Source organism: Colossoma macropomum, unplaced genomic scaffold (assembly GCF_904425465.1).
Source record: "Colossoma macropomum unplaced genomic scaffold, Colossoma_macropomum, whole genome shotgun sequence".
Lineage (NCBI taxonomy): Eukaryota > Metazoa > Chordata > Actinopteri > Characiformes > Serrasalmidae > Colossoma > Colossoma macropomum.
The window spans coordinates 44,909,228-44,934,351 of record NW_023494787.1 but is presented as its reverse complement, the minus strand read 5'-3'; the positions used below and the strand labels follow the sequence as shown (position 1 = coordinate 44,934,351).

Genomic DNA, 25,124 nt, shown 5'->3' with positions numbered 1-25,124 from the left:
GAAAAACTTACAGAGTCAGAATTGTTCACAGTGGTGGTGATAGGAACCAGATGTCTAAAGAGTTTAATGCCCCTTACAGAAAACTGTTATGCAAAATGGTTATGAATATGCTGCCTGATGTCTAAGACATTGTTTAATGATAGTTTTGAGAAAATACATATTTTAAAAAATCCATTCAAGCGAGAGAGTTACCTGCCGGGTGTTGAAAAGTGAAATTGTACCCAAAGATTTTTTTTTCAAGATTTACCACTATAAATAAAAACTCAGAAGACACGTGTGGGTTCACTAGCTTTTTCGGATATTAAATAAATCACAGAATTTAGCTAGAAACTAGCCAATGTCACATAACAAATGTTTTGTTTTTTTTAAACTATTTATACATTCCTCTTTCTGTTTTTAGCACGTTAGTTCCCGGACTCTTATTTTGACAGGGCTGCTGATGTGACGCCGTCCTCTCTGTTTTTACGGCTGGCTTGACATTTGGCGCGCTGAGTTGAAAGCAGCTCGTGGGAAACGGTCGCCTTTGTTTACGTTTATTAAAATACCGATAATAATAATAATGTCGGCATGTAGTTAGTAACCTCTGATTACGGTAAACAGTGTGACCTGAGGAACGTTTGTGAGGTTTATTACGTCCCGCGATAATAATATTTCCTTGTTATCGATTTCAAGCAGAGCTCTGGTGTTAAAGGTGTTAAAGGTGTTAAAGCTGGTTAACGTCAGTTATCAGGATGGATCGATACAACGATGTAAAAATTCTCTTAAAAAAGTGGGAGAACTCGTTTATGCAAGTAAACAACAGGAAACCGAACAAGGTAAATGTGCAATATGCACTTTATTCTGCTTCTTAGCCGAACCGGCTAAGTTCTTGTTTAGATATGACTGTTAAGCTGCGTCCAAAACCACATACTACACAATACATGCTGTAATAGTGACTGTGCTGCTAGTGGTGGTGAGCTGTTCTGACTTACTGTTTAGCGTTAGTGTGGTAACCCAGTTAGTAAGTTAGCGTTGTAAGTTACTAAACACTGTATTGCTGTCTGCATGCTGGTTAGCTAACGTTAGCTGGCTTCATTCTCTTCCTTCATTCTGTTTCCAACACTACATTTGCATGTATGTAATATTAGTTACATCTCAAAACTCGTTTTAGAGTCATTCCATGAAAAAATGCCATGTAAGTCGACATTTGGTGCTATGTGTAATAGACAAAAAATCTGCTGAGTGGTTTTAAAGCGTGAATATATTAATATATGAATACTCCTTTACTGTAGAAATGTTTTTAGTATTAACTTACAGGTAATTTTACGTGTCTGTATATTTAGTTGTTGAAGTTTCAGCTTATCTATTTCTACAAAATAAAATTGTGCTAACGTTACACCTTAGCTGTGCTCAAATGTTATATGTTAACTTACAATATAATAATTGACTAAAAAAAATAATAAGTGCAATGTAATAATTTATGTGTTCTGGGTGTCTCCCCATTAATAGTAAATGACTACTTATTAAAAATAATGTATGGTCAGATTAAGTGACCATGGTCATAGAAAAGTGACAATATTTAAGCTTTTGGAAGAGCAAATTTCAAAAGGTAGTAATTTTTGCTATGTTATTGATTGATACATTGAGATATATATATATATATATATGTATATGTGTGTGTGTGTGTGTGTGTGTGTATATATATATATATATATATATATATATATATATATATATATATATTTTATATATATATATTATTATTTTTTTGGTGATTCCTTAACAGCGTGCGTCAAGCGTGACATGTGTGCCCTGCAATTTAGACAGAGTTAACTGTTCTTAATTAATTTTTTTGCGGTGTTCAACACAAAAATAAGAACGTTAGAAGGACTAATTTCGAAAACATCCATAAACTATCCCTCCAATATGTAATTGAAACTGTATGGGACAAAAAAGTTTGACATGATAAAACTTCAAATTAGAAAGCACCGATCTTGTGGAAAGACTCTTTAAAGAATGCCTTTTTTAAAGAAAGAGACGAAGGACAAGTCAGGCTCTTGTAAAAACACAAGAGTTACTCAAACTCAAATGGGCTTGATTACCTAGAATAGGGTGAAATAAAGTGGAGATGCTTTATTATATAAAGAGACTTTTATTAGGTCTGAGAGGACATATATACACTGTACAGAGACTTTAGGACATATTATATTAGCCTAACCAGAAACATTGTGTTGCTGATTATAATAAGCTTTTTTTTTTCTTTAGGATGATATAGACGCAGCTCCAGAGGAAACCAGGCGTAAGTTGATTCTTGCAGTTATCTGCTCTGCACATGCTTTTCTCAAGATCTAACTCGTGTTTGTCCTTGAAACAAGCCTGTGTCTCAATTTAACTTCTGTTGCAGAACTTTATAAAGAATACCGTCTGCTTAAAGAGGCAAAGGAGAAGACTGTCAGCAAGAGTGAAGATCATGTAAAATCACAAGAAAACCAGTCTACAGAGAGTGTAAGCAGTTTGTTTTAGTGCAGTGTTGTCTGTTAGTTTCTGAAGGTTTGCCAGAATTTGGCAGAATCTTGACTCTTTTATTCTGTTTGAAGGAATGCTGGGGTTCTCACCTGAACCGAAAGCACATGCCAGCAGCTGTGCCCAAACTGACGTTAAAAGACAAAGAAGCTTTACAAGCCTCTGCCCAGTACTTTGGTATGAAGCTGAAATCAAACCTTGGAACTTTGTCAAAGGTGAGTGAGACATTTAAGTATAATATATTGTTTAGGTTCCTTCAGATGAAGTAATTTCATTCAATTTTAATTCAGTTTCAAGCTTGGATTTTTATACCTCACCCCCCCACTTTTAATAGATTTTGGCCTGTATTTCCCTCTGCTTTAGTTTCTCTCTTCATTCTTCTTCACTTGCCTTCCCTTAATACAGTTTTTAATCTAAGGCACTGGAGTCACCTACTCGTGGTCCACAAGGCCTATGCTTGTAAGCAAAACAGGAAATAACAGCGAATCAATTCAGGAAAATACAGTTTAGTGCTGCCGATTTAGTAGGATTTAGATTTAGTAGGATGACAGTATTTTTATGCTATTTGTTCAGTATATGTTCTGTGTAAATGAATAGAGCTTTAGGCTAAAATCTGGCTAAATCAGCACCACACACTGTGAGAACAACAGAGTGTTGGGATGTTAATTAAAAACATTTATTAAAGCATGATTTAACTTTTATCTAGGATAGCTGTTTATTTATTTACAGCATATTATTTTATATTGTTTTATGTTTTGTTTATCCTTGATCTGGCGCTATTATTGTCACTACACAGTAACCGGCAATGTCCTTTCAGGTTTTGTTCTGCATTCTGGTTGATGGTGGCCCAGTTCGAGTCAGTTTTGGACAGAATTTTGTTGTACACTGCAAAACATAGTAAATAAATAAATAAATCAGGTTGATATATCCAATATTTTTCCTGTTGAGATTGCTGTAAACTTATTTTAAGATTATTTAACATATTCCTAAACATTTTTGTGCTTGTTATAAGTAATTTTATTATTTAAAATGATCTCACTATATTTGCAGATAATTTAGTTTGTTTTAAGAAATGTGCTTGAAACAAGCTAAATTATCTTCCAGTATATTGAGAATTTTACTTAATACAATTACTTAAAACAGATAAGAAATGCCTAGAAATAAGCTAAATAGTCCTATAGTAAGTGCACAACCATCTCAAAGTAAGAAATGTTAGATATATTGCCTAGAATTAAGATAAATTCACTTGACGATACTATTTTTTGCAGTATACTTGGGTTAGTTACCGACTAATAAAACTTGGTTGTTTTCGAACAGAATTTTGCTGAGCTGTATTCAGGTTTGGGCCACAATTTCAGGCCAGTTCAGAGCTCTAGATTAGACATGATGATCACATCAGTGAACATCACAGAATGTAGGTTCGAAGACAGTGAGAATAGAGTCCAGGGTCCAGAGATTTAGACTGAGCTTTAATAGCTCCCAGCTAATGCCAGACACAGCTCAAGCTCAAATAAACAAACATCACTCACACCAAACTGAGTGTGAATGTTCCAGTTTGATATTATTGTCTTCTGCACTTTGTTTTTATGATGTCTTGCACTTGTTTGTGTAATCAGTCAAAAAATATCTGTCTGGCTTGAAATGTAGGAGCGACCATTTTCTCTAAAGAAGTCAGTCACCCCACGCAGGACACCGGGAAAGTCGTGGAAGGACAGTGGACCTGTTGACACAGCACCAATGGAAGTGGAGACCCCTTCACCAAAGTCGGCCAACACATGTCCAGATCCTTTCGCCCCTCCGGTGCAGACAGCTAGCAGTGAGCTGGAGGATGAACCATCTGACCCCTTTCCCACTTTTACTCCCTCCAAGTCCTGCACAGGAAGCATGCTGGCTCGAGACAAGTGTGTGGAGAGGGCCCAGTTCCTCAAGCAGTCTGTGACCAAGAGGCTGTCCTCTGTAGATAGGGGCTGGCTGGACCGCTGTCAGGTCTTTAAAGAAACAAGTGATGTAGAGAAACCAGTTGCAGGCAATTCAGACCTGCCAGAAGAAGATAAGATTGTGAAAAGCAGTGATAGAACTGATGGTGCAGCTGTTGATAAACCTGTTATGAAGGCACCTATGGAGAATGCCATCTCTGTAGTTTCAGCATCGCTGGAATGTCCAGATGACATGCCGCAAGTATGTATGGACAGGTTTCCTGTAGAGGGCAGTACAGACCTGGATGCTGGTCACAGTTCTTGTACAGAAGATGGAAATATCAAGCAGAATATCGTGAAAGAAACCCAGTCTGGAACAGAGGAAGCCAGTCCTGCATCCAAAACTAGAAAGCAAACAAAAAAGCCCAGGTCAAATAAAGCACAAGACTCTGGTCAGAATGCACAAACTGTGGATGCTGACTATGAACCGAGGAACATTAAGAAAAAGGGGAGGAAAAGGCAGAGAGAAACTGATGAAGGAGAAGAGCAAGTGGAAGAAACTGAGAGGGTCCAAAAGAAACGCCGGACCAAAAAAGAAGACTCTACCGGAGACAGACCTCCTAAAAAAGGAAGGAAAAAGAAAGGAAAGGGAGCTGAAGAGGGAGAAAGTGACCCTGAGGACTCTCCCAGTTCTAAGCGAACAGCAGTGCAGAAACCAAAGATGCCTCAGGAGAATCTTCTAGGAGAGATAGAGGAAGAGGATGTGAGAGCCGTCTCATCCAGGATGAAAAACGCAGCTAGAGGCAGGTGAGTGTCACTTAGAACTTCCTACCTTGTATTTGACGTGTGAACGTTTAGTGTTTGGAACCATTTGTTGAAACTGAACAGATGGTTGAACTGTACTGCATCTTTTGGGTGCAGTAACATTGATCAAGAAGGCTATCAAAAGGGATTTAAACATGGTGTGGCTAAACACTGGCAAATTATATTCTATTTCTAAATATTACAATTAGTTTGTCTTGTGATGTATTAAACACCATTGACATGATTGAAGACTGGCCTGCACTATAATAGAGATGTAAATGATTAACTGATTAACCTTTAACTGACAAATAAATAAGTGTGCTGTTGCTTCAGGTTAATAAAACAAAATTTAGAACAACTAATTTCAAGTTTTTTAGGATTCGATCATAAAGTCATGACAGTATTATAGTTTGAACAATATTGGGCTTATGGGTTTATGAGTTTCAGCCATTTAAGAACAGTTTCGGGTCATATACATAGTGATGCCTGAGGCCATCTACCAGTGCTGTGTACCACAGTCCATGAATGGAACACTTTTTTTAATATTTCATTATGTTAATACAGAATTCAGTTGATGTGTGCACTCAATGTGAGTGTAACAAGTATTTTACAATGTCTTTGAATGCAACCAATCAGATTTTAGTGTCAGAACCATCAATTTTAAAATAGATATTTTGATGAGTTGGGTCCTTGGTTTTAGACTTGCTATTCAAATCACTGACTAATGACTGTTGTCAGTCAATCATTTTCCTAATTTTGACTAAAACATAACTTTGTTGGATTGCCCTTGATTTAGCAAAACACTGTGAGTGGCCAGGATGCTCATAGCATACAATAAACAGTTTTGAGCTCATGAAAAGACTGCAGTGTCAGTATTGCACTGTCAGAACTGTCGCCATTTCAGTTACACTTATTAGCCCTGTTGTATGAATGTAGCGCTGAACAGATGTAAGATATGAATTATTTAGAAAAAGAAGGTAATCAAGTTTTCTTACTAATGGAACAAGACCTACGAAAAACACCGATGGAAACTTCGTGAAGATCAATCTGAAGAAGAAGTCTCATGTTAAAGGATTTGCCTTGAGGGGTGCTGCGCTTCGCAAGCAGGTGAGTAGAATGATAAAAGAACACCTGAAGTTCCAGTCTTAGCTTTAGGCCAGTCATGAGGTTAAAGTAATTGCTGTGATTCCAGATGTACATGCAGAAGTTCGCGCTGAAGGGGGAGAGGTTTGGAGGAGGTGGTGGTCGGGGCAGAGGAAGGTTTGGAGGCTTCAGCCGGCAAGGTGACAGCTGCTATAAATGTGGTGGCACAGGACACTGGGCACGAGACTGTCGGGGAAGAGGTGAGAAATTTGATATTAAGAAGCCTGTAAAATGGGCGAGAATCCTTTTTGAGAAAAAATTCTCCGACACCTCTGATAAAACAAAGTGGCTGCATAAGTGAAGGTATGCCCACTGATTTGTAGGGGTAACAAAATATATAACTTACACTTTTCACAGCAGTGTGCAGGAGTGATTAGCCAAGCAACTAATTTAGCAGTTAACATTGACACTCTTAATGTATATGAACATTATGTGATTAGCTAACTATACTACAGAGCATCCACATACATAAGACCGTAAATGTCTGTGTAATGCCATTATTCAGCTTTAATGATTCTGCTTCTCTTTAAGCCCCAGCTCCTGCCATGAGTGGAACAGCCCAGCAGGAAACCCCTCCAGAGGAGGAGGAGCCGTTTGAGCTGCCCACTCTAGAGGAAGTCGCGAGGGCAACTGGAACTCTGCGCTCTGAGCCTATTTGTGAGTACTGACGGGGCAACAATTAACAGAGTAGAATGAAATGATTTTGGACTTTCTGAATTTCAGAAGGCTGCAGTTAGTTTGCATGCATCAGGGACACAACTGTCTAAGCATTTGCCCATCAGGCTGTCACAAGTCAAGGAGAGCATAATTAGCCTCTAGTGGATTCTAGACATACAGAATTAACAGTTAGTGTTCCCTTTCAAGCATAGTCAACTGTCCAATGGTGTCGCTTTAACTGCAGTTTGCATATGTCTTGGAGGAAACAAATGCTAGTCTTACCCTCCCAGCTTGGTAGCATTGCGGCTAGCCATTTGGTGGAAATAGCCATTACTAAATTGGGAAGAAAATAGTGTAGAAAATGGGTAGAAATTGGGTAAAAATCCCCCCCAAAACTTTTGCATATCACTATGCGCAATGCCAAGTGGCAGCTGGAGTGATGCCAAACAATGAAAACAATTTCTGGAGTGACAATTCATACTTCACTATCTGGCAGTCTGAGGAATGAATGTGGCCTTGGTGGATGCCAGGAAAGTGCTTCCTACTGGAATGCATAGTGCCACAGTAAAGTTTGGTGGAAGAGGGATAATGGTCTGGGGCTGTTTGGGCTCAACCCCTTAGTTCCAGTGAAGGGTAATATATTGGAATCTATAAAGACATGGTTTGACAAGGTTGGTGTGGAGGAACTCCAGTGGCCTGCAAAGAGCCCTGACCTCAACCTCTGAAAAACTGTCGGATGAATTGGAACATTGATTGCAAGCCACACCTTCTCATCCATCATCAGTGCCAGACCTCACAAATGGTCTTTGGACTGAAATTGCACAAATTCTTACAGACACACTCCAAAATCTTGTGGAAAGCCATCCCAAAATAATGGAGGCCACATAGCTGCAAAAGGAAGGGATGTACAGCAAGCTCATACAGGTGTAATGGTCAGGTGTCCACATACTTTTGGCCATACGATGGTATAGAAGTAGATTCCTTATCGTACAGTCAGAGAATAGAGTGTAAATATTTTGAGGACTCCGACCACTTCTTTCCTCAGCAATGGCCCCCAGTGTGGGAGACGATGAAGAGGAGAAGGAGGACAAGGGGGAGGAGATCCTGCTTAATGTCATCAGACCAGACTATGAACGCCCTGCCCCTCCTCCACCCATGGAGCCTCTTTATCAGCCCAAAGAGGATGGAAAAGTACAAGGTAGATTTCCAAAGCCCCCCCCCATAAAAAATGGGGCAGGTGGTCCAATTAGAAAACCTTTCATTTTTAATGGATATAAGTGCAAGAAGTGGGCTGCAGTTTGTGCTAATCATTTTTTCTCTACAGAGGTTCCACCAGAGGTTTACCAAGCTCTCCGTGACTTTGGTTACAAGTCATTCAGGCCTGGCCAAGAAATGGCCATAATGAGAATCCTTTCAGGTAAGAATATTTAATAATGTCAGAATATTTTCATAAATACATGGAAGAACTAGAGAAATAGAGATTGAATACACATGAATTCAACTTTGTTTCTGTGTGCGCACGACGTATTTCCTGTTTAACAGTAAGCAAGTGTACAGACACTGTTTGGATGTTTGTCCACTTCTCAGGCTTTGCCTTGTTTGCATTGTTCAGGTTTGTCTACTCTCGTTGTTCTCTCCACTGGCATGGGGAAATCTCTGTGCTACCAGCTACCTGCCTACCTCTATGCTCAAAGGTCAAAGTGCATAACTCTGGTTGTGTCACCTCTGGTATCACTAATGGATGACCAGGTAACACACACTGCACACACTGGCCCTTAGTCATCAAAGTTGCATGAAAAAAGATTTTGGATTTAACTGCCATTGTTTTTGATTCATTAAACGTGTTTGGCGTGGAAACGAGCAGAGATTTGAGCATAAATGATGAATCAGCTTCAGTGTGTGAAACCAAACACCAGCTTACCAGTAGCCCATTTACATGACGCATGCCGTATTCCATGCAGGAGTTTTGGTAGAAAGCCAATAAAATGACAGCACTCATTTTATTTATATATTTATTCATATATCAGTGTGCATGAAAAGTAAGTACATCTACTTCTGTACTGGATTGCTATGTGCACTACTTATTACAACTGTACATTGTTGTTTTGTATGTTTATTCTAGTTATTGGAGTTATAGATGATATTGATAATTTTGTTATGATGTTTTTCTAGTAAGATGGGGTCAGTTCATGATGCGTTATTTTTTATTTACTTGTGTTTTCCACTCTTTCCTCAGCTCTCTGGACTCCCTCCTAAGCTAAAAGCAGCTTGCATCCACTCTAACATGTCCCAGAAACAAAGAGAGGCAGCTGTTGAGAAGGTCAGTGTTATTAATAGAGTACTGTACACTTACATGAATCACATAATGTGATCACTTTGTGTTAATTATGTTCTTTGTGTTTTTTCTGTGTGAGTAGGTGAAGGCAGGTCAAGTGCATGTTTTGCTGCTGTCTCCTGAGGCACTAGTTGGTGGAGGCCACTCTGGTTCAGGTTGTCTTCCCCCTGCTGACCAGCTCCCACCAGTGGCCTTTGCCTGTATTGATGAAGCACATTGTGTGTCTGAGTGGTCGCACAACTTCCGGCCCTGTTATCTCAGGCTGTGCAAGGTGAGATCTGCCATCCTTGGACCATGAAGGTTACATGTTGTGGTTCATATAGAGCTACATTTTGTCGAGTAGACATGTATTACACTAGCCTAGTTTTATTGAAATCTTTAGAAAATGATGACCTGTAAAGGACCAATGTCAGTAAATTTCCCCATAAATAAATTTGTTGTATTATGTAAACATTGTTAAAGTCTCAAAGCATACCATTAACTCCCCAGTCCATACAGTCCACATATGAAAACTAAGTTGCAAAAACCTATTTTGATGTAAAGAAAACCATCACATGTACATATATCCACTTGTACAGCAGTTTGGCTATACCTGTTCACATTAAAATTATAGGAGCATTTCAGCCCAGACTGCTTTTTTATTTATAATGCATGCAAATCTATTGATACAACCTAACATTCTCAGGGCTTCTCGGTTTAACTTGTCTGCATATCTCAATACTGAAAATACTAACAATAGAAGATAATTTGGGGTGAAACGGACGCCTGGATCAATACATTTGTATGCGTTTGCAATTTTTCTTTTATTTTAAACATTTGTTTTCTTTTGCTGCAATTTCAGTCAAGTATTCCATGATTAGACTTAAATTTACGTTGTATTTTTATGTATGATGTAAAAAAATGATCAAATTTTAATGGAAATACATGAGGCCCTGTTCTATGAAGGCTAAACATTTTCACTTTTTTGCATGTAGTACATTTAAAGTATGACTGCAAAATGTCTTGATAAGTTGCATGTGTGTGTGTGTAGGTACTAAGGGATCGGCTAGGGGTGCGCTGCCTGCTGGGTCTGACGGCCACTGCCACTCTGTCCACTGCCCTGGACATTGCCCGTCACCTGGATATCAGTGATCAGGAGGGCATTGCCGTTCGTTCAGCCGCTGTTCCTCATAACCTCCAGCTCTCTGTGTCCATGGACAGAGACAAAGACCAGGTACAATGCACTCATATTTTGTAATCAAATTGATCCCAGATGTGTTCACAGTTGTTTCCACTGGTGGAAAATCTAGTGAAAAGTAAAAGATAAGATTCTCTCTTCACCAGGCTCTGGTGTCCTTGCTGAAGGGTGAGCGATTTGGTGCGCTAGACTCCATTATAGTGTACTGCACCAGACGAGAAGAGACGAACCGCATAGCTGCACTGCTACGTACCTGCCTTCAGGGGGTGATGCTGAAAGAGTCCTCACGGCCTGTGAAGGAGGAAGAGGAGGACAATCCTGTGGGCAAGAAGAAGAAAGCTTTGGGTAAAAGCAGAGGCCAGCGAGACGTGCCCTGTTAACGGTTTTGTTACAGGCACAATGTAGTTAATTTTGACAGTGTAAAATTGGATGAAAGAGAAGGGATTTGACTGCATGCTTTGTAGCAGAGTGATTAAAAGGACTTTAGAAGGTTATTACTCTTTCTTTTTGAGGCATCTGTTACAAAAAGCCTTAATGTTTACTTTGTAATTCAGTTTTAGTGCTCAAATACTACATTATAATATTATAATTAATACACACTACTGATGAATTTTACATCACTGTTATTCTTAACATTGTATGTTCCACTGCTGGACACTCAGCCAGGAAGAAGATCCGGAAGCCTCTGAAGTGGATCGCTGAGGCGTACCACGCTGGCATGTCAGCCTCAGAGCGACGGCGTGTACAAAACAACTTCATGTGTGGCGAGCTACGGGTAGTGGTGGCCACGGTGGCCTTTGGCATGGGCCTGGACAAATCTGACGTGCGCGGCATCGTCCACTACAACATGCCCAAAAGCTTTGAGAGCTACGTGCAGGAGATTGGCAGGGCCGGTCGTGATGGAGAACCTGCACACTGCCACCTGTTTCTGGACCCCGAGGTGAGATCTTTTTCCTTGGGAGAGTAGAATTAAGGCCTAAGAATATTGCTAGATGCCATCGGCACCATTGGTGGTCACCGATTGACCCACTGCTGATGTTCACCCATGTTACATAGGCCTAATTTTTAATATATATATATATATATATATATATATATATATATATATATATATATATATATATATATATATATATATATATATAAAATGTATGTATGTGTGTGTAATTTAGATTTTGTACAAAATTGTTATAGAACGTTGATTTCTGAGAACTGTCATAACTGTAACCTGTGACTGTCTACAGTTACATCGCAAGTTACAATCATCGGGGTCCAAGCACTATGCCCCACTATAGAGCCAGTATAACATAAATGATGGGGAATGTTTTTAGATTGGCCTCAATTTATAATAGATGTGGGTCCTACAAAGAAGGTTTCTGACAATTTTTTTTTTATTTTAACAGTCAAAATACCTAGAAAAAAACTTCCACAGCAGTTATCTTTGTATTTTAGCCTCAGAATGTATAAGAATTTTCATGGTAAAAATCACTAAAATTTTCACTGAGGAAAGATTCTGCCGGACCTCCATACAGGGGATTAATTTCTGAACTTGTCACCTTTTTCCGCTGCTCATATGTTTTCATCTCTGAATAAGAAAGCAGGCTGGAATGGAACAAAGTTCTCATTGCATCCACTCATTGTATCCCAGATTGAAATATACAGCCTGAGGAAAATACTAAGCATAATTCCAAGTGCCCCAATAATGTAAAATGTTGGGTAATGGTATTTTCATAATATAAAATATGAAAACATAATACTTTTTGTTTCCCACACTATCTATGGCTGAACAACAGAGAGCAACTGGGAAAGTCTTGTTTTCTTTAGTCTGTAAAAATATCAATAATTATTATAAATGTGAAGTAGCAACAGCTCACCTAAAAATCTAATACAGAGAGAAAATAAATAATGCATAATTTTACAAAAATGTTTTTTGCCCATTTCTTCCCCGTTTATTCAATTAAGACATAGATCTCAGCCTTCTTGGGGGGAAAAGGTCTGGTCATATGGCTTCATTGTAATAGGCATCCCATTTTGTTTGTATAGTGATAATTGTGGCAATACTTCTTTGATATTGCCCAGCCCTGTAGACACATGTGAATGTTTTCAAATATAAAGCTATTTGATGCAAGAAAGCTCTAAGCAGTTTGGTAATGTGTACAGGGTGGAGATCTGCATGAACTGCGCCGGCACATCTACGCAGACACAGTGGACTACTTCACTGTGAAGAGGCTGGTGCAGAGGGTCTTCCCTCCCTGCAAGTGTAGGCAGATCCATCAGAAGCACCAGGACTTAGCAAAGGTAACTCTGCAATTCACTTACAGTCATATTACCTAGAACTGCCTGTTTTCCTAATTTTATATTTCTTACTCTCCAGATGGGTAAAAAAGCTTTTCGAAATGTTTTGAATACAGAATATGTTTTCTTAGTTATATAGCTATACAAGTATAGTTTGAAGAATAACATCACATAAATATTTGTGACAGTATTTGTAACAGTGCTGCTGTGGGTATAATGTCACACCTCATAGACTTTACCCCGTTGTTGTGATGTCAGCAGTTAATTGTTTCAGATTTTAATGACTTTCAGTTTGTGCTTTTAATAATAGTTTGGAAAAGAAAACTCACTGTTTAAACAAAACACCAATGAAGTGTTGCAAAATATACCCATAGTATTAAAATTAGCCCTTGTAGGCTTTTCTTTTTACAAAGGCGGGGCCTACACTACATGATTATTTGCCCGATTTTAAGCCCGATTTGCCCCTTGCGACAAATTTTCACAATCTAAAGCATTTTTCCAGGTTTGTGAGCTTGACCGGAAGCGACTGACTGCATGGATGAACTGGTAGTGTGAGAGGAGAAACGAGTGAATCTTTAGCCTTCCAAACGAACTCTGAAGTGATCAGAGGCCCTCCGATATTAGCAGACGTTTGATATTTACGACTCAAAATGTTCACGAGTCCTGTAGTGTGAGAAGGTCAGAGATTTATTTAACAGGTTATTCAAACAATAGCCAATCAGAGAGCTAGAAGAGCGGAGTAAAAGGCAAAGAGATGTACATGCACACTACCTGAACAGCGGAGAGCAGAGAGACAGAAGAGCTGCGTGTAAAACACAGGCAGATAAGAGCTGTTATCATGTTTATAATGTTTGGATCCAGACGTCAAAACACTCTCTTTACAGTTTCAGCTGCCAGATTGTAGTGAAACATTTCTCCAGCTGTCACTGTATCAGAGCTTCTCAGCCCCGTATTAATCCACAGTTTTTGCTTTCACCATGTATAAAAGCACAAACAGGCCCAGTCCAGTCAGTTCAGCTTTGTTTGTGTCATGTGATATATGAGAAGATCTGGGAGTTTAAGGTCTTATTTGTAGCCAAATCTGTCACGCCGTCACGACAAAAAGACAAGAAATTCTGTGACAAACTGACGTTAAGTTTGTGATGCTCTCTGTTTTAGAAAGCTGTTAGGATTTTAAAAGTCGTGTAGTGACACCCAGCCTTATTCGAAAAGGGACAATAAGTGAGTTGTTTAAAAAAGCATGAGGTATCCTCTAAAGCTGGTGGCTCCTCTAAAGCTGTTTGAGAGAATGCTAAGGGTGTGCAAAGCTGCTCCAGTGCAACAGAGGATTCCTTTTACTTTTACATCTTTTTCTTTTGCTATCTGCTTAGATAGGTAAACACCATAGGTGAACTGCTGCCCTCCTCAGATTAAGTGAGCTCTCTTTAGGCTCGACATCACTTTGAAAATGTAAACGAAAAACAACGTAAATATTTGTATTTTTTTACATTATTAATAATGCTGAATAATTTTAGTTTTAGCCCTAACTGAATTCCTGCTCCACATGAAATATGGCAGTTTTTATATCAGATGTTTAAATGATCAAATATAGTGACTTGAGAGCACAACTTAAATGTTTTCTCCAGTTTGGTTGGTTGGCTGGGTTGATGTGAGAGTGTTAAGCTCTATGGTTCTGCTCCTCCTCCAGGCTGCAGAGGTGGATGACGCTGAGTTGATGGAGCTGATGGAGCTGTGCGAGGATTCTGGAGAGAACCAGCAGGAGCAGAACACAAACATTCAAGTCACACATCCAGAGCAGTCTGCCTCAGACATGAGCCCCCAAGAGTCAGAGACCAAACAGGAGGGGGAATGTGAAGGATTCGTTCCTCAGAATGAGGGAGAAGAGAAGCAACGGGGACGTGAGGAACCCCAAAGAGACGAAATGGACGGAAAAGATGGAGAGATGGAACAGAGCGAAGGGGAAAAGTTGGTTCAGCGTGTGTGTCACACCCACGAGAGAGCTGTTCCAATGCAAGACACTGTGGAGGCACTGGACATCACAGAGGAGGGTGAGAGCAGACCCATTAAGATGAAACCTTATACAATGAACAAATAAATTAAAATTTAAAAAAGTAAAAAAGGGCCCCTGATCCAGTTGTCTTCTGCACTCCCATGCATACAACTCAAACATTTTGTTTTGAACGATAAACTTTTTTTTTTAACTAATAACTTTTGTCAAACAGTGGTTTATCGGCTAATAAATCAGTCAGCCTTTATTTAAACTCTGGGTACATTGAGGGTGACCATTATGTACTATATAGCTGAGCATGGTTGATTGATTTTTCGTTTACATCCTTTGGTTAAACACTGCATTAATTGGTCATATGTGTGGATGTATGTTTGTGTCTGCTCAGGTCTGGAGACTCTATTGTGTTACCTGGAGCTACACCCTCAGAGGTGGGTGGAGTTGCTGCACCCCACTCTCTCAGTGTGCCGGCTGGTGTGTTATGGAGGCCCCCAGCAGCTCCGCAAGCTAACCAAAATGTATGCAAAAAAAAAAAAAAAAAAGTTTGTGAGAATTATAATTAGACATGGTTACATGTTACATTATTATTGTGTGCACTATAACATTGTCCTTTCGTCCTTATAATATGGCAGATGTCCTCCAGTAGCCGTGGTGTTGGCACGGAAGCGCCTGGCAGGGGAGAAGGTGGAGACATGCGACACTCTGGAGTTTGATGTGGTCGAGCTGGCAGACACTATGGGCTGGCAGCTTCCCCTAGTGAAGAGGGGCCTGAGACAGCTGCAGTGGAATGCTGGTCCAGGTTTGGGCAGAATTTTTGAAAGAAAAAAGAAAAAGCTTAACCATTGACAAATCTAAAACCTGCTTGGAACAAAGTCTGCTTTGAGACACTTAACAAGCCCAAAAAGGAACGATCATGCATACTACACAATAGTTTGCACTACATGGCCAAAAGTATATGGACACCCATACATCTGTATTTGCTTGCTAAACACACTTGGGCATTAAAATGGAGTTGGTTCTGCCTTTGCTGCTTTAACAGCTTCCAGAAAGATGTTGGAACATGGCTGGCGGAGTTCACTTCCTTTCAGCCATGTGAGCATTAGTGAGGTAGGGCCCTGATGTTGGGTGATGAGTTCTGGCTCACAGTTTCATCGTTTCACTTAATCGTAAATGTTTTGGCTGGGATTGAGGTCAGAGCCCTGTGCAGGCCAGTCAGGTTCTTTCACAACAACCTCTGCAAATTAGTTCTTTATGGACCCCTTTGTGCACAGAGTATTGTCATGGTGAAAATGGAAAGGGCCCAAGCTTTTGGCACAAATTTGGAAACATACAATTCTTGAGTATGTCATTGCATCCTGTAGCATTAATGTTTCCTCTTACTTGAGCTTATGGACCCATGAAAAACAGCCGCTGCCTATTATTCCTCCTCCACCAAACCTTACACATAGTGACATTGTGCATTTGGGCAGGTAGCGTTCTCCAGTCAGATTAATCTGCCAGATTGCCACATAGTGAAGCATGATTCAACAGTCCAGAGGACGTGTTTCCAGTCCAAGAATCCAAAATGTTTGATTTTATGTAGACGTTAGCAATTAGGAGTGTACACAAACTTTTAGCCTAGTGCATCATCAGTTGTAATGACAAAACATTTTTGTTATAGTAATGTTTTTTTAATGCTCCAGACAGTATAACACACATTTTTAGTGCTCATGTGATCACCATGCATTTGCTACCAAAGATTTTGAATACTGAAGCCTTCACTCCTCATCTTTTTGTTGATGAAAACATCAAACCATGAACCAGCCTTTTCATATGGAAATCAATCTTTATAAGTAGTACAGTCGAATATACCTTTTAAAGCATTTTCTCTCATCTCCCTTTTGTTTTCCCTTTTGGGAAAAATCTAATTTTCTCTTTGAAGTTAGTCTTTGGGCTCTTTCGTTTTGTAATACACATTATATTATGTTCATTGCTTCTGTGCATTGACACCTTTAGACTATGTGATGTGAATGATGTGGTGGTTTTAGGTTCTTACGGAGGCACAGGCCGGAGCGGCATCCTTGTGGAGTTCTCTGCTCTGTCCTTCTACTTCCGTTCCTACGGTGACCTGACGCCTGAAGAACTGGACCAGGTGTGTGCGTTCCTGCATGGCAGGGTGCAGTCGCAGGAGAGGACTCAGCTCTACCAGCTTAAAGCCTGCTTTAAAGCCTTCCGTAGGTCAGATGTGTACTCACTTCACTCCTTCACACTTTCATTAGTACGTACAGTCATACACTCTTTAAGCATCTTATACAGTGGTTCTCAACCTGGTCTTCAGGGGCCCCCCCACAACGGTCCACAGTGCATTGGGATACAGCAAAAATGTGGACCGTCTGGGGGGCCCGAGGACCAGTGTGAGAACCACTGATCTATACCACAATTAAAAAAATTGAAGTTACTGTTGTTATTAAAGATAAAACCACTTTGGTGCAAAAATGTATAAAAAGAATGTAATGTGATGCTAGAGCTCTAGAACGTCATATGTTTCAGGTGATTTGTAGGAAAATTGAGAAATTTTTACATGTCCAGAATGAGGAACCGAGATGATGAACATCCAGAATGCCTTCTCCAGGCAGATAACTTGTCAAGAAATGAATATAAATAGATCATTGCAGTATATTATGAATCATTTATTCATTTATTTTTTTTATTTTAACAGGGTTTTTTTTTTTTTCATTTTAAAACAAGTATTTTAAAATAAGCTATTAAAAAACTTGGCCACTTTCTGTCTGTTTCATTCTACACGAAAGGTTATTGTTGTAGCAACAATTGTTAATATGGCAAGTGATTCTGTACCTTTGAATGGAAATGACAAATAACATGTTGATTTTCTAAGTGAAAATAAATTAACACATCCTCTACAGAGAACACACCTGCACATTTTAATTTTCTGAACAATTACTGTTTATTCGCAGAGTTTAACACTGGGGAAAAAATGAAACAAATGCACTATAATTTGCAGAATATAATTTTTATTTGTAATATATTTAAGTTGTGTTAACTTATTTTCACTCACAAAATCAACAAAATATGTTATTTGACCGGGAGAGGGTTCATGTTTTTGGATACGACTGTAAGCCATGTAGGATCTCCTTTTATTCAGAAAAGTGTAATTTACAGACTTCATAACATCATATTACCCTCCCTTATTTTTGATTGCTAAAAAGATGTATGTGTGCACAGTGTGGCGTATCGGAACTGTAGCTTCTGCATGGATGAGCTGGATGAGACCAGAAGCCTGAAGCTGAAGGAGCTGCTGTCTGATTATTTTGATAAGAGGAGAGACTTGGACATGAGCAAGAAATATGAAGAGGATCAAGACGACGAGGATGAAACGCTGAACAAGTGCAAGGTCTGTGTTTGCGATGTTCATTTTTTTATTGACGTGCATTCTGAAAAACAAGTTCCTCAATGGTTCTTGGCTTGGATGTACAGTTCAGGGGGAAAAACACACTTTAATTGGTATAGAATTTTCACATTATGTATGTAATATCTAAACATATGTCTAAACATTCACACTCAGAAATCTCATTCACAACAATGGCTCTGTAAATAGCCATTCATTGAAATATTTCAGGGAACCAGAAATGGTTCTTCTACATCATTACAAAGAACCTTTTTGTCATCTTTAGTGCTTGAATTTTGAGTAAACCAGAACTAAATTCAAGCTTTTGCGTTGCCTTACTCTCAGCTGAAGGAGTGGGAGGAGCAGATCCGGGCTGATGTCCGAGGTTTCCTGGCCAGTCGAAGTGATGAGAAGTTCTCTGGCCGTGCGGTGGCGAGGATATTCCATGGGATTGGTGTGTCTGCTGAGCTCCCTCCCTCTCTGTTACTTTCCCTTTGCTGTTCAGGCTTCTAAGGTCATGTTACTTCATCATAACCTTAGTATTTCTTGTCTTTTTCCAGGAAGTCCATGTTATCCAGCACAGACGTATGGCCGGGATCGGCGGTACTGGAGGAAGTATATTCACTTTGATTTCAATGAAATCATTCGCTTAGCCACTCAGGAAATCATTAGAACAAGGTAACTGAACACTGGTTTAGTGATTCAGTTACTAGATTAAATTTTTATATGTAGCATTTTTCTGTCATTTTTTTATATGTACTGTCTAAATTATGTGTTATTTTACAATAAAGATTATTTTCTGCTTTCTATGTGTCATTGCTGCAAATAGTCACTCATCAAACCTTTTTGTTACTATTGATAGTTTATGCTCTGACATTGGATAAATATAACAGCTAATTATAACATTTTTCAGTATTCCGTGACTTTTGCCTGTTTTTTTCTTATTTTTGGGAGACTTGCTTTCAGTTTCACATATAAATCTGCAGGGATATTTTTCCACACCTCCAAAGTTCAATCTTAGAAGTTGGTCTGCTTCTCACGAAGAAATCCAAACTCTTTGTGGATTTTGAGGTCTGTACTTTGGGGTTGCTAAGTTGTCTGTTTCCTTTTCTCAGTAAAGGTAAACGCATTCTTTCAGGATGGACAGAAACTCCTGTTTTTTTTCACATCTGAAGCAGTTTGATTCTCTCCTCTCTCTCAGAGATGCAAACCTTAAGTTCTGATCTGATGGAGATGGTTTTGGTGTCTACCAGGTCTTACACGGTTGTTAGGAGTCTCATTTTCTCTGTGTCTTTTAGTCATTTTTTGTATTGCAGCTTTGGAAACTGGTATTTCATTTATTTGTTCTATTGACTTTCCCATTCTTTATGTGAGTACATTATATTATATCTAATCTCCTCAGAAATATCTTGTTACAAATGAATATCATAGACCTACTGGCTGCTTTGACTGGACATGAAATAAATGAGGGGTGGTGTCTGACTTTTGCCCAGTACTCAAAATTGTCAGCTATAATTTTAATGGCTCATATATTTGTAAATAATTTATATTTGCATTTACATGCATTTTAACAAGGAAGCAAAGTTTGATACTTTGCTGTATATTCTTTCTTGAAACTTTGAGGTATGAGATACGCAGACATGAGCACGTCTTTCACTCTGAAATCCTTGTTGGTTGCCAAGTATGTATATTGTGGGTCTTTGTCCTGCTGCATAATGAGGTCATTTTGTGCAGGTGAACTTGTTAATTGTTTACTTTTCCAGTCATTTGTGTTGGTTCCATCATGCCTAATGGCTGTTTGTGTTTGGCTATTTGACTGCTTGTTGTATTTTTCAGGCTCATTAACTTCAGTGGTTTTGTGCTGAATGATCCAGCAGCACTGCAGAAGTAAGGCAGAACAGGTCTGTCTGACGTATGTGCTGCTGAACTGATTGCCCGCGCGCCTGTTCTTTTAAACCACATATTTATTGCATCATTTCCAGTCCAGCGCATTTTCAAAGTGCATACACTAGAGGGCAGTATTTCATGTTATTTTTTAAGACCAAATGCAGATTACCCATTAAATGCATCCGCATATGGGTTATATTTCTTTTTGTGTGAAACCTTAAAGGAAGATTGCTTTAGTTATTTACCACTGACATGACTGCAGAACTGAGCTATATATTTTTGGCTGTTTTCCCTTAAAGTTTTTTTTCTTGTTATGTTTATGCATAATTCAGAGGTTGAGATGTAAACAAAGTCATTCAGAGTGGTTTGATATGAGATGGTCCTTTGTTGAGGAACTTACTATTTCTCTAAAATGGTGGTGATAGAAACAAGGGGTTGTGGTGTTTACAGCATAAATATAGCAATTTTATTTACCAACAGCGAACCTACATATGCTCTGAGTGCATTATATACAATATAGATAATGGTGCAATGGGCAAATACATTTTCTTGGGTTTCATTTTGTCTTAGAATACCTTGTATGTTTCCCCCCCCAAGCCAAATCCTTCCTAAACTAGCGTGAAACGTCCCAGACAGGGTATTTGTAACCATTTCGCGTAATAACTTTATGTGAGGGAGCTTTAAATGGCATTAAATGCTTCAGACGTCTGGTTCACCTCCCCTGTGAAGAGTCTGAGTCTGTTGGTTTCTCTAGAATGACGCATTTCACATCAAACCACTCTGAATGACTGTGTACATCTTAACCATTTAATTACACAGGAATTTTGAAAGATTGATGGAGTTGCCCTTTAAATACATTATCCCAGACAGCATGCATATATTGGTCCGCTGGTTTGAAAAGATCGGCACCCTGCCACTGCTGGTCCACTCTGGCCACCCAGATTACTGTCCTGCATACAAACTAACTAGTTTTTTATCTCCTCAAACAGATTTTAAATGCACAGAGCCTTTTATTTTAGAAAGTAAACTTAACAAATTTTACATACGACCGAGAGAGAAAAATAATGACTAGGCTGTTGCTGTCACTGCGCTGGATTGAAATTGTTTACTAAACTAATTTACAAAGTATAGCTTCGTAGTATAGCTTTGCCATAAACAGGCCGACAGTGGACCACTGTCCTTTTGCTATCAGGGATAATACAGTTTGAATTCCTCTAGGTCGGGGGTCGGTAACGTGCTCTTTTACTGCCCTGTTGTGGCTCCACAGCAGAATTAGATTTTTAGGTAAATACTCCTTTGCAGTAAAATAAAGCTCTGCTGATCGTTCAACTCAGTTTAGTAGCTAGCCTGTATGCTAATGCACCAACCTTTGACCTTGAAAGTTGGCGCGCAGACTGCTGGTCACCATAGCAACACAGACAGTCTCGCCTAGCTAGCTAGTAGCTAACGAAGCGGCAAGAAAAGATTTAAGACGAACATCGATCATTTGTAGACGAATTGACTTATTTGCGTTTATAATCACTCCAGCTGGTTTCCTGCTAGGTTTAATCCGCAATGAGAAACTGTAAAACACCAAAAAGTCGCGAAGCAGAAGTCACCTTCTTCCCCACCTTAAATGGCGCAGCAGTTAACGTTACGTTGTGGTGCCTCAGGCACCATTTAAGGTGGAACGCTGGTGAATGAGAAGCGACTTCAGTCGTGTAGAAAGTCAAACGTTGAGAGACATTTTACAAGAAACTGTTCCACTTTTGAGGACAAGTTTCCTGCTGGAGATGCGAGAACGGCGGCTATAGCTGAGCTAAGACCAATGTAAGTTTGTTATATTTTTTAACTTATACTAGGACATTAGCACATACTGAGACGTATTTACATCCAAGATATTAAAAAGAACATATAATGTTGCAGCTGCCATGTGGTTTGATTTTTTGTTGAAGGGACAAAATGGCTCTTCTTAACATTAGGGTTGCTGACCTTTGCTCTAGGCCGTAGTTAAGCACAGAGGGTACATGCAGGAACTGGACCTGTTCATGTCTGAATTGAATTGAAATTCTGAAATGAACTAGAAGCTGCACAGAAAGTCGTGTATCAACATTTCATACGCTTGGATCTCAAAGCTGGACCACTTGACCTACAAGTAACTGCATCCATCATCATCATAATAATTATGTAGCTGTGAACCAGCATTAATGGGGGCTCAACTGAGGGCTGTGTAGGTGGATATATGTAAATGTGATGGTTTGTGTGACTTCACAAAAACTGAATTCAGAACAGGCTGTTTTTGCAGTTTGGGTTCCATAAATGTAAGTGTAATTGAACAGTGTTTACACAAAACATCGAACTGATTTATTTCAAAGAAGTGAGAAAAACTCAGTTTGTCATGATACAGTCCCTTTAATGGCCCATCAGACCCACGAATTGGAGAATGAAATCCAGTGTGTGCTCTCTGTCATTTATGATTTCATTTCGATTCAATTTATACTCATTTATACTCTGTGTTCTGTCTGGACCATCAGTGTTGTACAACAATGCTTGTGTAACGAATGTGCTTTGAATGTTGCAGATAGGTTTCATAAAGGGTCACTTGCTTCCTCGGGTGATCTGCCAGCTTCTCCCCTGCATGTTTCTCCTCTTGTGGTTTCAAGTTCAGATTTCATAACTTTAGGCTAATCAGTTTTCACTAATGTTCCCTCTGTCTGTCTCAGGCTTGATTTACCTGTTTGTGAGATGACGTTTCAGAAAAGCTGAGCTCATTTTCAGATATAAACTTGCCAAGTAAAAACCAGAAGTCTGTGCAATGAGGAAACGGATGAAGGTAAACAGTGACACTTCTGTTGATTCCCTTCATTGATATTAACCTATATTGACAGAACTTGAGCATACAGTATAGTTATCTGTGAGATTTTCATTCAGAGTCCTGGAGATACCACAAAACTAACAGTGGATTGTAGATTAACTCTAAAGTAAGCAGTCTGTAAACACCACAGTTTAAGCAACATGACTCTAGGCCTTTGAAAACGGGCCTGGTGAATTCCAGCTTCTCAGCTTACTGATGTCCCAGACTGTTTTCATACCGGACCGTACCAGAATCCAACTCTTCCTTTCTGTGAATGAGGAAACGCAGCTCTTTGTGATACGCTTTGTCATATGACAGCCATTCGCAACAAGCATTTCATGAGCAGCAGGAAGTTGGCAGCACTGCAAAAAGTCTGAAATAAAGGCTTTGTGTCCCTTATGAGGATCGTTTATAAAGGCACTCAGCCACTTGAAGGAGAAATCCGCCAATTTTTCTAAATTTCTCCTTAAACTGTGGAGAAAACAGTTTAATGCCTCTAAAAACTCTCACAAAATTGCCATTTTATTTAATATCCAAAGCCATCAGTGAACCAACAGTGAGTTTTTATATGTAATGGTGATGATGGTAAAGGAGTGAGAAGTGTGGAAAAAGTTTTATTTATTTATTTATTTATTTATTTATTAATTATTTGGTCCCATTTTGCCTTAGAACATGTAAAACAATGTCTCAGGCATCAGGCTTTGTATTCATAACCATTTCATTTCTGTGTGGGAGCTTTTAAAGGAAATAAAGCTTCAGATGTGTGGTTCCTATCAGCACCACTAAGGTAGGTCAGGCATAACATCAGCAGTGCAGCTGGAGTTTTTAAACACTGTGTCCACTCACTGTCCACTCTATTAGACACTCCTACCTTGTCAGTCCACCTTGTAGATGTAAAGTCAGAGACGATAGCTCATCTGCTGCTGCTCAGTTTGTGTTGATCATCCTCTAGTCCTTCATCAGTGGTCACAGGACGCTGCCCACAGAACGCTGTTGGCTGGATATTTTTGGTTGCTGGACTATTCTCAGTCCAGCAGTGACACTGAGGTGTTTAAAAACTCCAGCAGCACTGCTGTGTCTGATCCACTCGTACCAGCGCAACACATAGTATTATTATAATGTGGAAATTTTGTCATCATCTGTTCCTCTCAATTATTTTAGCACTAAAATTACCCTTAGACACAAATACAAACCTGATGCCCATGTCACGTGTGTGGGCAGGAGTGCAAAATGCGTAAGTAAATGTGCTTCATCTTTGTATTTAAAGGACAAGGAGGAGAACTTCATTGATTTTTCAAAATTTTGCCTAATTTAAAATTTGAGATGTAAACAAAGTTGTTGAGAGCAGTTTGATGTGAAATGGTTCACTGAAGAGAAACTTGATGATGCACATCTCTTTACTGTGGTGGGGATAGAAACCAGGAGTCCATGTTTACATACAAATATACTATTTATATACTATATGAAAACCAATGAAGCTACACGTCTTTTGAGTTTTCATATGTACTGTTGATGATGTTAAAATGGAAAAAATACTTTTTCTTTAGGGACTGTTTTGCTTATGAACACCCTGTGTGCGTATATACTTATGTATTTATGTATGTATGTATGTATTTATATATGTATGTATGTATGTATGTATGTATGTACTTCTCCACCCTTAATGATTTTTTACATTTGTTTTAAGGCCAAAAGCTTATCCCCATGCATGATCACCATCAGTGATGGCATCCACAACACTGTGGATGATCTGGCTATAGGGGCGGCCTTCTCACTCTCTTGCTCTCGGGACTGGTCACTCCTCTGGCTGTGCTCTGCCATGAACTGGCACACAAGTCGGGTAAGAAAATCAGGTCCAGCATTACACTTAAGCATATGCTGTCTGTCAAAAGTTTGGGGACACCTAGCTTTTCAGTTGCAAATGAAACAATTGCTTGTGCCTCTTTGCTCAGAAGAACTGACAAAAGCCCAGGGGTGGAAAATACTTGAGTAATTATGGATATTAATAGGGAAACACTATTAATATCCATTAAAATTTCATTAGGACTCTTTACAGATCTCACAGACTCCACACCACACACCACCAAAGACAACTTTTAATGTATTGGTTAAAATGTTCGCTTTTTACTTTTATATGCTTGATTACGTTTAAATGTAGATATTTTTTGACTTAAGTATATTTTTG

General features: G+C 39.2%; 1 protein-coding gene across 1 annotated transcript; it reads left to right on the top strand.

The window, feature by feature from the left end:
• Positions 1–483: 483 nt before the first annotated feature.
• recql4 (RecQ helicase-like 4) lies at positions 484–19,022 on the top strand. Its single transcript, XM_036567539.1, has 24 exons — positions 484–815; positions 2,245–2,278; positions 2,384–2,484; positions 2,577–2,717; positions 4,150–5,225; positions 6,230–6,329; positions 6,415–6,565; positions 6,897–7,022; positions 8,068–8,220; positions 8,347–8,439; positions 8,635–8,771; positions 9,259–9,342; positions 9,440–9,628; positions 10,388–10,570; positions 10,681–10,879; positions 11,197–11,474; positions 12,695–12,832; positions 14,517–14,877; positions 15,223–15,352; positions 15,467–15,633; positions 16,862–17,051; positions 18,057–18,225; positions 18,565–18,673; positions 18,780–19,022. Exons 1-24 carry the CDS (start codon positions 732–734, stop codon positions 18,899–18,901), a joined length of 4,515 nt encoding a protein of 1,504 aa, XP_036423432.1. The 5' UTR covers positions 484–731; the 3' UTR covers positions 18,902–19,022.
• Positions 19,023–25,124: the final 6,102 nt, after the last annotated feature.